Raw genomic sequence first — 15,661 nt, forward strand, 5'->3', positions numbered from 1 at the left:
TTGCTATTCCTTTGTTCCAAAGACCAAAAGATAATACGTAGACTTTAGAGATTAAAAAAAAATCTGTGGGGAGGTAAAGTTGTGAGTTAAGGGCTAACAGCTGATTTGAAGTCTTAGCTCAAACTCAAGGACACCAGGGGATATGCTTTTGGGTTTATCTCATGCAAACTGCTCTCTGGAATACAGAGGTTAAGATAAATGTTCGGCATTAACTGGTGAGTTGTACTTGGTTGTCAGAATCACTCATTGTGAAATCTTGATTGGTGAGCCATGCAGGAAGGGCTTTGGGATAGCACCTACTCCCCGATGAGACATGCAACAAAAAAGTTATAAAAGATAGTTAAGAAATGGAGGTGGCAGCTTCCCTTTGTTAAAGTAGTCCATGCCCACTTCAAACTCATCTCTTGCATCCTAGCATGTCCAGTGCAGTGGAGAGGCCTAGAAGCTACATCCATGCCACTGCAACTTCTGTTCGGCTGTGTGCTGCACTGCTGGCTTCATATCCTTCATGAAATAAACTGGTAAATATGTGTCTCAAGAGTCTTTTAGTTAATTCCAAATCTGGGACCAACTGGTATTGAGTCAGTTGTTGCATAGCGTGCATATGTAAATAAAAATTGTATTTTTTGTTGGCTCAAGTTCAAATAAGAACTTCAAAGTGAAATTAGTACTAGAAAGTGAGTTTGGTACTTAAAAGCTAGATCTGACTTAGGTAAAATGAAGTTCCACATACTGTCGTCAAATGAAAATTTCCCAAATATATTGATAATTTTATCATTAACCCTTTTGTAAAAGTTCTTCATTGTATAAATTCTAAACACTTGGCCCTGACATTTGTAGACATTTTTAGTGCAACACAACTGTTTAATCCTAGTGGGATGGATTTTGTGTGTGCCCGAAAACATGCTCCTTTATTCAACAAATAATTACTGAGAACACACTTTTACTGTTCTGATTGATGGGAATAGCAGGAAATTAAACATACCTTTGATAATTTGTGGTCTCATGTTTGAATGAAAATCTCCAAATCCTCTACATGTATCAGATATCAAGCCCCTCTTCCATACTGCTTTCCCAGACTTTTCGGCCCCACTGATCCTCCCTGTCTTGAAAGCCTTCAAACTCACTTGTCAGAGCTACCAACTGTGCCTGTTGTATTACTTTATAATCTAATGCTCTCAAATTCCAGCTCCTCAATTAGACTGTAAGCACAGAGCAGCCCTGTTAGTATCTCGTAAGGCAGGATTCAGCAAAATATGGCCCACAGGCCAAATATGGCCCATCATTTGTTTTAGTGTAGCCCGTGAGCTCAGAATGGGTTTTACTCAGGATGACTTTTGGGAGAAAAACACAAAAGAATAAAATTTTGACACACGAAAATTATATGAAATTCAAATGTTGTTGTTTATAAATCAAGTTATACTGGAACACAGCCAAGCACATTGGTTCTATATCGCCGACGGCTGCTTTTGTGCTACAACATCAAAGCTGAGTAGTAGCAGCAGAGACCACATGGCCTGCAAAGCTTAAAATATTTACTGTCTGACCTTTTACAGAAAAAGTGTGCACATTCCTGATATAGAAAGTTTATCATACATACTTGTGAAGTGGAAGTGAGTATGCATGATCTCAACTTCATACCAGAAAAAGTTGGTAAAAGATATTATAAATACATTTTCAATTGGCCAAGAGTAAATTAAAAATAACTGCTAAATTCACATCATTGCAATCAGTATATACTAAGCAGCTACTGTGTGCTCACTAAAAGGTAAATTAAAGTTGTTGCCCAAGCTCTTACTATTGAATTTGAATGTCTAATCTTCCGAAGGACTTGAGCCATACATCAGTGTACCTGGGGTCATACTGACTTCTTAGGTAAAGTCTACAAATTTAAAAATTAAAGGAGAATGGCACTGCAGATATCTGAGTTCCTCATAACCACTTAATGCATCTATGTGTTTAGAATCAATCAAGTGCTCTCACCAGAGGCCTTGGGATGGGCCTTTGAGGTTTTTTGGATCCTAATTTTTTCATTGCATTATAGTATTTCTTCTGTTCTTCTGTCAGAAAGATGTCTTGGCCACCTAAGTATATGGAGAAGATGAGAGCTAATTATCATTAATGGATTTTTGGAAAAAAGTTCTGAATTTTCAGAAATAGTTTTAAAGTTATATTACATTTCTATCAACAATTCCTAAAATTCCAATGGGAAGCAGAAAGAGACTCTGGGGGAGGGCTGAAAGGAAATAGGGTTTAAATTAAGGAAGAAAGGAAAAATGTTACTTTTACCAGTTACATTTCTCTTTTTATAATATAAACAAAGATTACAAATTCTTTGCAAACATCCACAGAATCTTTACAAAAACTGAATATATTTCAAGTTGTGTAAATCAATCCACAATGAAACAAAAATAGAAATTAGTAACAAAAATTTAAACAAAAAATCCTACAAAGTGACAATTAAAATTCTCCTAAATATGTGAATGCATATATCACTACTAATAAAATTTCAAATAATCTGTCCAGAGCCATTCTCAGGAAAAAAAAAAAATTAGAGAGCTTTAAATGTTTTTACTACTGGGGAAGAAAGAATAGAAAAATGAAGTAGGATTTTCATTTCTGGAAATAGGGGTTGGGGGAGTTGTAAAACATCTAGAAATGTGGGATAAAATGGAACAGAATTCCTTTAAAAGACATAGCTGATATAAAAAGAAACGAAATTCAGTTCTCTGTAGTGAAGTGGATGGACCTAGAGTCTGTCATACAGAGTGAAGTAAGTCAGAAAGAGAAAAACAAATACTGTATGCTAACACATATATATATATGGAATCTAAAAAGAAAAAAACAGTTCTGAAGAACCGAGGGGCAGGACAGGAATAAAGACACAGACAAATAGAATGGACTTGAGGACACGGGGAGGGGGAAGGGTAAGCTGGGACGAAGTGAGAGAGTGGCATTGACAAATATACACTACCAAATGCAAAATAGATAGCTATCGGGAAACAGCCACATAGCACAGGGAGATCAGCTCAGTGCTTTGTGACCACCTAGAGGGGTGGGATAGGGAGGGTGGGAGGGAGACGCAAGAGGGAGGGGATATGGGTATAGATGTATACGTACAGCTGATTCACTTTGTTATACAGCAGAAACTAACACAACAATGTAAAGCAATTATACTCCAATAAAGATGTTAAAAAAAAAAAGACATAGCTGAACTTGTACAAAAGTAAGGAACATCTCCATCGTCTGAAAATCAAGAGAGATCAAAAAGAAAGAGTAGTAAATTAGTTCTGAAGCCATGGCTGGCCTAATGGCATTTGCTAATCTCTGTAAAAACAAGAATCTTGGGATTTAATAACTACAAGGGGGTCATGAGGAGAAGGCAGTGGGGTTAGGCCAAGGACCCTGTGTGAATCTGGAACTCTCCAAGTGCTGCCATTAAAGGGTGAAGAAGAAAACCAAACCTGTCTGTTGGCAATGGAAGACAACCAGAACACTGTCCCAGTCTGTACTATGGGTAAAAACCCAGTCTTCCCTGATAATTTGTGAATCCAAACCTGCCTTGATGAGGGTGTGGGGTTTGAATTTACACCACCAGTATGGACCAAAAATATACAGCCCTAGGACAGTCTTTTCAACAAATGGTGCTAGGAAAACTGGATAACAACATGCAAAAGAATGAAGCTGAATCAGTACCTAACATCATATAAAAAATTAACTCAAAATGGATCAAAGACATAAATGTAAGATCTAGAACAATAAAACTCTCAGAAGAAAACATAGAACAAAAGCTTCATAACACTGGATTTGGCAGTGATCTCTTGGATATGACACAAAAGGCAAAAGGAAAAATAGACAAATTGGACTTAATAATAACTTAAAAATTTTGTGCATCCAAGACACTATCAATGAAGTAAAAAGGCAACCCACACAATGGGGAAAATATTTGCAAATCATGTATCTGATAAGAAATTAATATCCAGAATATATAGAGGACACCAAAAATGTAACAACAGAAAGACAAACAACCTTATTCAAAAACCAGTAAAGGGGGGCTTCCCTGGTGGCGCAGTGGTTGAGAGTCCACCTGCCGATGCAGGGGACACAAGTTCGTGCCCCGGTCTGGGAGGATCCCACGTGCCGCGGAGAGGCTGGGCCCGTGGGCCATGGCCGCTGGGCCTGCGCGTCCAGAGCCTGTGCTCCGTGGCGGGAGAGGCCACAGCGGTGAGAGGCCCACGTACCGCAAAAAAAACCAAAAAACAAAAAACAAGTAAAGGGCTTGAACAGACATTTCTCTAAAGAAGATATATGAATGGCCAGTAAGCACATGAAAAAAATGTTCAGTGTCACTAATCATTAGAGAAACGCAAATCAAAAAAATGAGATACCACCTCACATCCATTAGAATGGCTACTATTGAAAAAACAGAAACAAGTACTGGTGAGGATGTAGAGAAATTAGAACCTTTGTATACTGTACATATTACCATATGATCCAGCAATTCCACTTCTAGGTATAGACCTAAAAGAATCAAAAGCAGGGTCTCAAAGAGATGTTTGCACACCTATGTTCATAAGAGCTTTATTCACAATAGCTAAAATGTGGAAGCAACCCAATTGTTCATCAACAGAAGGATGAAAGAGCAAAACATAGTATATACATAGCCTTAAATAGGAAGGAAATTCAGCAATATGCTACAATATGCATGAACCTTAAGGACATTATGCTAAATGAAGTAAGCCAGTCACAAAAAGACAAACACTATACGATTCCACTTACATGAAATACTGAGAGTAGTCAAAATCACGGAGACAGAAAGTAGAATGGTAGCCACCAGGGGCTGGGGGCGAGCATGGGGAGTTATTGTTTAATGCATGTAGAGTTTCAGTTTTACAAGATGAAGAGTTATGGAGATGGATGGTGATGATGGTTGCACAACATTATGAATGTAATTAATACCACTGAATGTACACTACAAATGGATAAGACGATAAATTTTACATATGAGTGTTTTGCACAGTAAAAAAAAAAAATTGCAAAAAAGAAACAGCCCTAGAAGTTAACCAGGTTTTTTCAGGATGCCTGGCAGACACAAGTGTCTTCAATAATCTTATGCATCATGATAGTATTAATACTATTATTATGAGACTGTCCTATGTGTGTGTCGTGAGATAAATAAAATGAGTAGTTATGGAAAATTTTAAGGTATCATCTTTTGTACCCATGAGAACCAGTTTTCTCAGTGTGGAAAAGAGGAGATATAGATGTACTGGTTAAGTGAAAACCTTGTAGTCTTGAATTTGAATGATGAGTATTCATATTTCCACATATATATTTCCTTGTGGTCCTAAATTTGAAGTAGCTCTGTCCACTGAAAAAGTCTCAAAATAATCACAATAAGCATTTAGACTGTCTTGGAACACCACCTCCCAGCACTCCTTAGAGAAATGGCTGATTCCAGATCTGGGGCAGGAAGGGTACAAGCAAGGCCTAGAACATATTGTCATTCCAGAGAGCAAGGAACTCATCCAATGGGAGGACCTTATTTGAATCCTAATTTGAAAAGAAACAAACTTTAATATCAGTCAGTCAATCAATGAAAGAATGGATACATATTTTGAGAAAATAAAAGACTGGAGGAAATTTGAACACTGACTGAGTTTCTGATGAGTTTAAAGAGCTCATATTAACCTTTTTAGATTTGATAATGGAATTGTAGTTATATTTAAAAAGAGATATGTTCTGAAATATTGGTGAATGAAATAATGTTATCTGTGATTTGCTCTATAAAAAGTCCGGTGAGGGGCTTCCCTGGTGGTGCAGTGGTTGAGAGTCCGCCTGCCGATGCAGGGGACACAGGCTTGTGCCCCAGTCCGGGAAGATCCCACATGCCGCGGAGTGGCTGGGCCTGTGAGCCATGGCCGCTGAGCCTGTGTGTGCGGAGCCTGTGCTCCGCAACGGGAGGGGCCACAACAGTGAGAGGCCCGCTTACCGCAAAAAAAAAAAAAAAAAAAAAAAAAAAAAAAAAATCCGGTGGAAGGATTGGGTAAGGGCATAGATGGCATAAGGACGTTCTTAAATCAATAAATGTTGTGCCGGGTGATAGATATTTTAGGTTCACTCTACCATACTCTTGTGCATGTTTGAAATTTTCTGTAATAAAAAGTAAAACAAAACAGAACAAAAATGCTATGGACTGATCAAAACAGTGATTTCAAATGTAAGCTTAAATCTAAAATCACAAGGCCTAACATTCAAATTGTAGGTATTGATTGCAATCAAGCTGCATATTACAGAGGTGACACCACATAGTACACTCCTGAATAACAGCAGCCATATAGTTGCCTGGGACCATGAATGATTCTCCCAGCAGACACTAAGAAAGCTCAACAGTATCAGGATACATTTTGGATGAATTTAAAAAGTTCAACAGAAAAATAAAAGAGAGACACAAAACAATTAGGAAAACCAAAGGTGAATATTTAGTTACCTGATTTTAGGACTGAGAAATGCCTTCAGTATATAAATGCAAGAAAAGAAGCCAAAAAGGACAAGCTTCAGAGTTTGACTTCATAAATATGCTAAATGTCTATAAGTTAAAACTGTCATTACAAAAATGTAAGAAGCAAGTCACAAATTGGAGTTACTATATAAAAACATAAGAAAAAGATGATAATGTCAATTTTAAGATGAGACAAAGACAGTAAACAGATAACTCAAGGAAGAAATACTTATGGCCATCAACCTGCGAAAAAGTGTATAACTTCATAAATGGTCAAATGAATGAATGTAAAACTATGAGATAACACTTTTACCCATCGAGCTGGAAAAGATAATTAATAATTACAAAAGTCAGAATGATTAGAACAGAGTTAACAGGCATCTTCATATCTTGCAAAAGGATGGGACCCAGAACAGCATTTCTGAAAGGTAATTTGACAATATATCTTTAATGCCTTAAATTCTAGGAACTTATCCTGAGGAAACAATCAGAGATACACAGAGAGAATTTTAAGAATGTTCATGATTATTTTAGAAGAGCAAGAAATTTGGAAATGACCCTAAATGTCCTTAAAAGGGGGAGTGGGGGGAATGATTAGAACAAATTATGATCCATAATATGGGATGAAATTCAGCCCTGAAAATTCTTAGAACAAAGATGATCTCATGACATGAACTCATAACTAATGGAGAGGATAGTTAAAAGTATTACATAATTTCAACGGTGTAAAAGAAATATTTAGTTAAAAAGTAACAGGAAAAGATGGTACCAAAATGATGAGGCGTAATCTAAAATGGTTATTATTTGGCGGTCATCTTATGGGTGATTTAAATATTCTTTTTCTCTTCCTTTTTTTCCACATTTACTACAATGCTCCTATAGATTGTAGAATCAGAAAAATAAATATCTGTTGTTACAATGCATGGGGAAAAAACTCCCTAAAAAAACCTGCCTCTTCCCCAACCATCTTCTTTCCAAGTAAGTTCAGTAAATCTGCTGAGATTTGGGTGTTGAGAGGCAAGACACAAGTTTACTGAAAAAGGAGCGTTTACAGATTTTCCTATACTTACAATGGTGTTACATCCTGATAAACCCATTGTAAGCTGAAAATATTGTAAGTTGAAATGCATTTAATACACTTAACCTACTGAACATCATAGCTTAGCCTTGCCTACCTTAATTTAAACATGTTCAGAACACTTACTTTAGCTTATAGTTGGGCAAAATCATGTAACACAAGCCCTATTAATAAAGTGTTGAATACCTCATGTAATTTATTGAATACTGTACTGAAAGTGAAAAACAGAATGGTTGTATGGGTACAGAACGCTGTAAGTATATATCGATTGTTCACCCTCAATGAGTGCGTGGCTGACTGGGAGCTGTGGCTGCTGCTACCCAGTGTCACAAGAGAGTATTGTACTGCATATCTCTAGCCCAGAAAAAGATCACCATTCAAAATCTGAAGTAAAGTTTCTACTCAGTGAGTATCACTCTTGCATCATCATAAAGCTAAAGTCATGTAAATTGAACCATCCTAAGTCGGGAATCGTTTGTACTCTTTTATCCTGGATAATAAGGTATGCTTAAAAGGTTACTAAAATATGACATAAATACTAATCCTGGTAATAATTTTTCTATTAGAGTTCCTTTGTTTAAGAGGGTAGAGTGGAGAATAAAAACAATGATTTAATAAAACCCAGCTGTTTTAGTTCCTTTTCAGCCATATCCTCAAGACTCCTCTTCTCCAGGAGGCTCCCTCTTTGTTCTCATGCAGATGATAAAGGCTACTTTGCACAACAATTTAGAACAGATTTATGCTCCATTCAAGCTCTTTGGAGAAGACAGGTAAAAATACCAAATCAGGACAACCCCCATACTTATCTTTTTCTGCTGTTGGTTGAAGTTGTCAATAATAACACCAATAAAGAGATTCAGAGTGAAGAATGAGCCAAAGATGATAAAAACTACGAAGTAAACATACATTAATGAGTTCTCCTCAAACCTTGGCTGCTGTCCTTCCTGTTAGGGATTTTTTAAATGAGAGAAGAAAACAATTACTGGAGAAAAACATGAGCCATCTTAACTGCCTGGTAGCAGCAGCATTAACCACTCAGCCTCCTCCAGTCAGCCGTGGCCCTGCAGGGAGCCTCTCTCTCCTCTTTCAGCTTCCCCCAGCGCAGCTTGAGTGGTACCATACAGTGGGGAGGGGGTGTGGTGGAGGATTAGGCTTTTCCTTCTAAGCAATGGAGAATCATTGAAGGGTTGTGAGGGAGGAGAGTGGCATGATCATATGTGTCCTCTGATAAGGCTCTCTAGGATGTCCATATGGACACATAATTGGAGGGAGCCAGATTGGAGATATCCACCAGAGAAGGGACATGTTCACTTCAGGAGGTTGACTACCGGCCCTTGTTGAAAGGTTATATCCTTCAAACAGAGCTCACTACTGTATTTAGTCTGTGCTTGCATCCTGTCACTCTTGAATTCCTAGTGCCTGGCACAGCTTGTGACATGTAGGTTCTCCACACATATTGAGTGAGTGGATGAATGATCAAGCTCTAGAATGGACAAGAATGGACTATAATCAAGCTGCCCTAGCTTAAGGCATGACCAAAAGTGTCCAAGATCTTCACATGGTCATTGGTTTTATTCATTTTGGGGATAGGTGGCAGGAGCATCTCTGTTTTCTTTCCCCTGATCACATTCAAAGATAGAGATGAATGTTGATAGCTCTGTTATGTGTTGAATGTACTCATGATACTTGTTTTTCAAAACCCACCATACAGACTAGTGTATTAGAGGTAAATATTTGAAACAATTATTTTTCTCTTTTGCCTTGAAGAGTACCTGACCTTAGTCCCAGTTGGCTGGAAGCATCTACTTGTTTGAATTAAGGATAGGCATTAGTCTAGAAACAATGTAATGGAAAGAAGAATTAATATTCAGTATCTGACATTGAAAACAAGATTATGCAGCAGGCTAATCATCTTGCAAAGGGAGGTTCAGACAGAAAGAGGAACACAGAAAGGATCACCTCACTTGTACCCAGGGAATTGTCAGAAAGAGAAACAGAGAGAGAGAGAACATCAGAGCTGTGAGATGTGTGTCCTGATTTTCCCTTCTTTGGGTTTGGAGAGGGGGCTTGGGGCCCAGCAAATCGAGGGGAACATGGAGAGCAAAGAATGTGTGTTCTGGCTCAACTTTGGTATTTTTCAAAGAGAAAACTACTGCTGGGAAGGCCTGGGATACGTTGCGCAGGCAGGATGACTTAAGAGACTGGAGTAGCATAATTGGGCAGACAGTGGTCTCTTGAACCTTCTTTAGTTCTTGTGGCTTGGATGTGGGGTTGACAGCCATATGCCTGCCATTGTGGGCTTCTTAGTAAGGGATGGGAGTAGACTGCTGAGCCAGGAGACCATATGAAGGATATGGCAGAGAGTCAGTGTTTGAGGCTAGGAGGAGTTGAAGGAGGAGAAAGGCCCATGGTTTCACCAGTTGCAGCTTCAATATTTGAGAACAGTAGGATGCTCTGTGACTACACAGACAAAGGCCATTATACTAGCACACACCAGTTAGGATATCCCAGGACCACAACAGGACAGGCACACCTCCACACACCTCCACCCACCCATTATTCACTCAAGGAACATATATGAGACATATACTTCTTTGGTCATACATAAGATCTCCTCCCTATCCCCTAGCTCCACCTCAAGGCAGATGGATGTCTAAGGTAAACTGAGGTGAAGTTCATATATTCATACAGACAAAAAAATAAGCACATTAATATTTTTAAATATTTCCTTTGTTATAAATTGCCTCTACTACTACTATAACACTATTCATATCACCTCTACTGCTACTACCAGCTGTACTGAACATCTACTATGTGCCAGGCATCAACTCTGTATACTCTCAAACAATAACACATATGTGTGTGATGGTAGGAAAAAATAAACAATGCTGATTCCATTCTTGATTCAACCATTTGCTCTCGCTATGACTTTGGGCAACACTCTTCCTTTCTATTCCTCAATTTTCCCAACTGGGAAATAGAAATGGACTATTTTGCTGAGTACTCTTCTAACCTTGGGAATCCATGATCACTTTTTATTTAACTATAATTTGACAGTTGGCAATTACTAGAAATCCCCTTATTCTCTGGGGAACCTGGAGCCATTGAAGGGTCTCTTGCTCAGACCTAGTCCAATCTTAAGGTTCTCTCTCCCACAGTAAAGAGCAGGTACTCTTTGAAATTTGGCTTCTGCCTTTCCACTCACTTGAAGAAGAGGTGAGAGAGGAAAATCAAGGCATCCTGTGATTCTGTTGCTTCTGGCTCCACCTCCTACATGAGTGGTCAGTATGGAGAAAGAGGACTTGACTTTGTAGCATGCTAGGATGTAATACTCACAGGAGGATGAATAAGAATCCTTTTAATCCCTGTTTCATAGTGTTTGTCCTAATGAAAACAAGGCAAAGAATCCTGGCCACTGGAATTATAATGCAGGAAGTTCTGGGCTGTCCATTTAGTCATGATATTCCTGATTTGATCCTAGCACTCTAGAACACGGTAGAACACAAGCTCACCCCTCTGGAATCAACAGCTGCATACATAATATCCATCCAGCCCTTAAATGTTGCCTGCAATGAAGGCAGAGAAACATGAACGTAATTATAGACTTGCCATCAACAGACAAGTGCCATACAAAAGCCAGCAAGTCCAGTGGGCAGATGTACATAAGACAATGTCCCACCCTTCCAGGACAGAATGTCCACATAAAAGAACAGCAGAAGGAAATTTAAGGATAGATGTCTTGGATTTTTTTTTTCTTCATTTTCACAAGACAAAAAGTTTAAAAACAAGAGAAAATTTCTGCCTTAAAAACTGCTAAAGAAGCTATGAACCAACTGCTGCAAAGAGCCTGATTAAGGCTCTTTCCTGATTCCACATCTGTTTGCACTATCTGTCCAAAACCTTGCAGCCACGATTTGACCTGGGACTGACTTCCCACAGGGAACTGTTACTAATGGAGTGGCTTAGCATCTGAGGCTCTATGTCTCTCTGGCTGGAGCTCAGGAGAGCAAGGCACCATTTAGGACAGAGTGAGAGGTCCAGACCCTTATGGGACAGCTCCTGGAGGTTGAGGCTCAGTAGAAAATAAGGTTGGAGATGCTCGGTGCAGAACAATTCCAGAGGGCATTAGCTCCCATGTGAGAAACTGGGATTTGATTCTCTTATCTCAATAGAGTCACTGTATTTTTATTAGCTGAGAAATGGTTTATGATTCTTTTAAGGTTTCTTTCCCCAGAGTGAAAAACAAACCCACAGCGCTTACCACTTGCAGCAGTGCGAGGTAAGCCATTCCCACATTGTCAAAGTTGACTTTCAGGGTGAACCAGGAGAAATTTCCACTTTCACATTGACTCCGGTTTGCAACAATGTTGTAATTTATAACTGAGTTTCCATCTGTTACATTAACGCATCTTCCAAATTTTCCAGAAAACAAACTTACTCCCAGGATACAAAATATGAGCCAGAAAATGAGGCAGACAAGCAAAACATTCAGAATGGCAGGTATGGCACCTATGAGAGCATTAACTACCACCTTAAGGAAGCAAAACAGAAGAAAAATATAATAGACCTGTGAGACTCAACAAGCTCTTGATCTTCCCAGGATGGGTCTAACGTGTGGGGCTGGATTTCTTGGAGCCCCGTCTTTACATTCCAGCCCCGTCTTTACATTTACAACCCACACCCACGGCAAGCCCTGCTCTCAGCTCCATACATAATGGGTCCTTTCTGTTGCCACAGGATCACCTGAGAAGTGTCCTCTAATGATGGTGTTACGAGACTTATGGGACACCTACCCTAGGATTGAAGGGAAGCCAGAGCCCATCTCGGCTGTCACAGAAGCACTTTTAGGTGAAGACTGTATCTTAGACTTTTCTTTTCTCCATCTCTGAAATTCTAAGCAGTGGGCTGGATGGGAAGGAGTCCAGGAAAAGCTTGGCAATTTAAGGGAAGCCCAGCCCAAGAAGAGCAGTTGGCTTCTCTGCCTTTCCCTGCTAGCTGACTTTCCTCCCATCCATCTGAAGAACATACCTTCATTCCTTCAAACTGGGACAGCGCTCGCAGAGGCCTCAGTGCTCGCAGAATCCGGAAGGACTTCAAGACCTTTAAGTCGATGAGACTGGTCACAGAGACCTGGTGGGAAAAGAAGCCACAGGTAGTGCACCTGACTTGGTGCCCAGAGAACCCAGTGGGGATTAAGAGCTGTCTTTCTGAGAGGCAAACTCATTGTGCCCACAGTGGATTATCCAGACACAGAAGCCAGCCAGACCCTGCTGGAAGGGGAGGGCAGGTGAGAGGCTATTTTCCTCCTTGCCTGGCAAAGCTACAGCCCATATGGGTGAGAACAATGCATTTACATGATTTGCTTGATGAAAGACAAAGAAAAGCTGAGACACTGTTGTGAATTAAAGGAAACCAAAGAGACATGACAATGATAAGTCATGTGAGGTCTTGAGTTTGATCCTGGATTGCCGTGAGGGGAAAGGTGATGGTGTGTGGGTAGGGTGAATTAGCCATAAAGAACCTTGTGACAATTGAGAAAATTTGAAAATGGATGTGGGTTTTAGTATTGGACCATGTTAAATTCCTAACCTTGATAACTGTATTGTGGCTGTGTGAGATAATATCCTTGTTCTTAGGAAATACACACTGAAATGTGGAGGGCTAATGGAGTGTGATGCCTGCAACTTAATCTCAAGCAGTTTAGAGGGAAAAAAAATAGAAAAAAATGATAAGGCAGATGCGCTGCAATGCTAACAATTGGTGAATCTGGGGGAAGAGTATAAGGGATTCCTTATACTACTTCTTGCAATTTTTCCATATGTTTGAAATGATATCAAAATCAAGTTATGAAGAAATAATTCTTTGTTTGCTAATATTTCCCTCCATTCAAATAGCTCTCTTTTGGAGAATTAAATCCAATTTTCTCTCCTAGCATACTTCTTCCCAATGGGACAGGACTGAGGATTGGAAAACTCTGTAAATACACTAACTTAAAATTCAACAAACCTGCTGAGCTTAAGTTGAAGGGCACTATTTGCAGACCTTCAGCCATTCTTATTGATTATGCAGACCCTTCAGAGGCTCAGCTTAGAAGGGGAGTGGCTCAGCATGACAGGAAGTGAATTATCCTGTCAATCTCATTGTAAAAGTAAAATATTTGCAAATTGAGAGAAATTGAGTGAATATGACAGAATAACCAGATTTTAAAATTTGTAATCAACTTTAAAAAATCACCACCAATTCAAAATGTGTTTATAATGGTTTTTTCAAGTAGGTTTTTTTGTTCTTTTGTTTGTGACAGCATTGCCTGTTGGGAGACCTATTTAATCAGCTTTTCCACAAATACACCTACTTTGTTCCTAGCCAGAGGGACAAGGATGGCAAAGCTTAGCAGTTCTGGCTTTACTAAATGACTGTTACCATAGGTGGGGAAGATGTTCCTAGAGGGGCATTGTACACCCTTTCGCCTGGAACCTCACCCCCAGTCTCTGTTCCACCAATTGGGAGACATTGATGAGACACACAAACATAAAAACATCCACATTCTTTCCCACTCTACGGCATTCTTCCAGGGGGGAAGTCTTCACTAGTTTTATTTTATTTCTACCTAATTTGCATTTATCACTCTGCACTATGTTTTTGAGATTCCTATCATGTTGATATATATTCTCATGGTTTGCTCCTTTTAACTGTTATGAAATATTACAGCATATAAATATTCATATTTTATTAACTCATTCCCTCTTGGTGAATATATAAATTATTTCCATTTCTTTGCTACTATGAACAATAGCAAACTGGACAGACGTGTGCATTTTTCCTGGGTACATACACAAAAGTCTTCCTTAAATGTATAACTAGAAGTGGTATTTCTGGGTTTGTAAATTGGGCTCATTTGTAATTTTACTTAGTAGTGCAAAACTTTCCACAAACTGACTGTACGATAGTTAGCAGTGACTAAAAATTCCATTTTCCTAAATCTTTCTCATATTAGCTATTATCCAACTTAAAAACTTTTGTCTATCTGATGAGTAAAAAGAAGTGTCTCATTTTAATATGCACTTCTGTGCTAACTGGTGATATGACTAGTGTGTATTTCTTTATACATTTATTAGCAACTTGAGCTCCTTCTGTGAATTGCCTATTTTCATCCTTCTCCCATTTTTACACTGGGTTGTCTTCTTCTTGTTGATCTGTAGGGAGTATTTACATACTGTAGACAATAACTATCTGTTATGTATATGGCAAATACTGTCTCCAGGGTCTAGCCTGTCTTTAACTATAATTCTGGTATTGTTGAACAAAAACAAAAAGAAAGTTTTACATTTTGAAATAGTTAAACTTATGTCTGTATGTATGTATATATGTATTTGTGGTTGTGTTTGCATTTTCCTACTCCAAAATTATAGAGATCATTTTTTATAATCTTGAGTAACAAGCAACATAAAAGGATTATTCACATACACTCTCTCTCATTTAATCCGCACGGCAATGCCCTGAATTAGGCAGTGTTGTACATCACTACCACGTTACAGATAAGGAAGCCTGAAGCTCAGAGGATCAGCAACTTGTTTCAGGTGGAATTGGGTCTGTATGATGCTAAAGCTGATAATAGTAATAGTGGACCACACTTATTGAGTGCTTTCTCTGGGATTTATAGAGATATATATTTACAGGATTATTTCTTTTCTTGCTCTACTCATTTCTGTTCCATTCATTTCATTGTCAACTTTATGTTTGTCTCATTAAATAAGTTTGTGAGCCTCCCCTCTTTTTCTGTTCTTTGTAAAAAGTTGAACAAGGTTGGAGTTAACTGCTCGCCTTAGTCAGTTCAGGCTGCTATAACAGAATACTATACAATAGCCTGGATGTATAAACAACAGAAATTTCTCACAGTCTGGAGGCTGGGAAGTCCAAGGTTAAAATGTTGGCAGTCAGTGTCTGGTTGAGGGCCTATTTCCTGGTTCATAGACAGCCATATTCTCCCTGTCTTCACATGGCAGAAGGAGTGAGAAAACCCTGTGGGGTCTCTTTTATAGGATCACTAATCCCACTCATGAGGGTTCAGGATAAATGTCCTT

The 15,661-nt window shown here is 38.9% G+C and overlaps 1 protein-coding gene across 1 annotated transcript in view; it reads right to left on the reverse strand.

Moving 5' to 3' along the window:
• SCN11A (sodium voltage-gated channel alpha subunit 11) overlaps positions 1–15,661 on the reverse strand; it is a 71,363-nt gene that overhangs the window by 6,980 nt on the left and 48,722 nt on the right. Inside the window, exons 20-24 of the mRNA XM_082637464.1 lie at positions 12,609–12,710; positions 11,842–12,111; positions 11,093–11,146; positions 8,383–8,524; positions 1,984–2,084 (exon numbers count right to left, since the gene is read on the reverse strand). Of these exons, the coding sequence (XP_082493590.1) occupies positions 1,984–2,084; positions 8,383–8,524; positions 11,093–11,146; positions 11,842–12,111; positions 12,609–12,710 (669 nt within the window). The remainder of the gene's footprint in view (positions 1–1,983; positions 2,085–8,382; positions 8,525–11,092; positions 11,147–11,841; positions 12,112–12,608; positions 12,711–15,661) is intronic.

The sequence above is a fragment of the Mesoplodon mirus genome (genome assembly GCF_964341445.2).
Source record: "Mesoplodon mirus genome assembly, chromosome: 12".
Lineage (NCBI taxonomy): Eukaryota > Metazoa > Chordata > Mammalia > Artiodactyla > Ziphiidae > Mesoplodon > Mesoplodon mirus.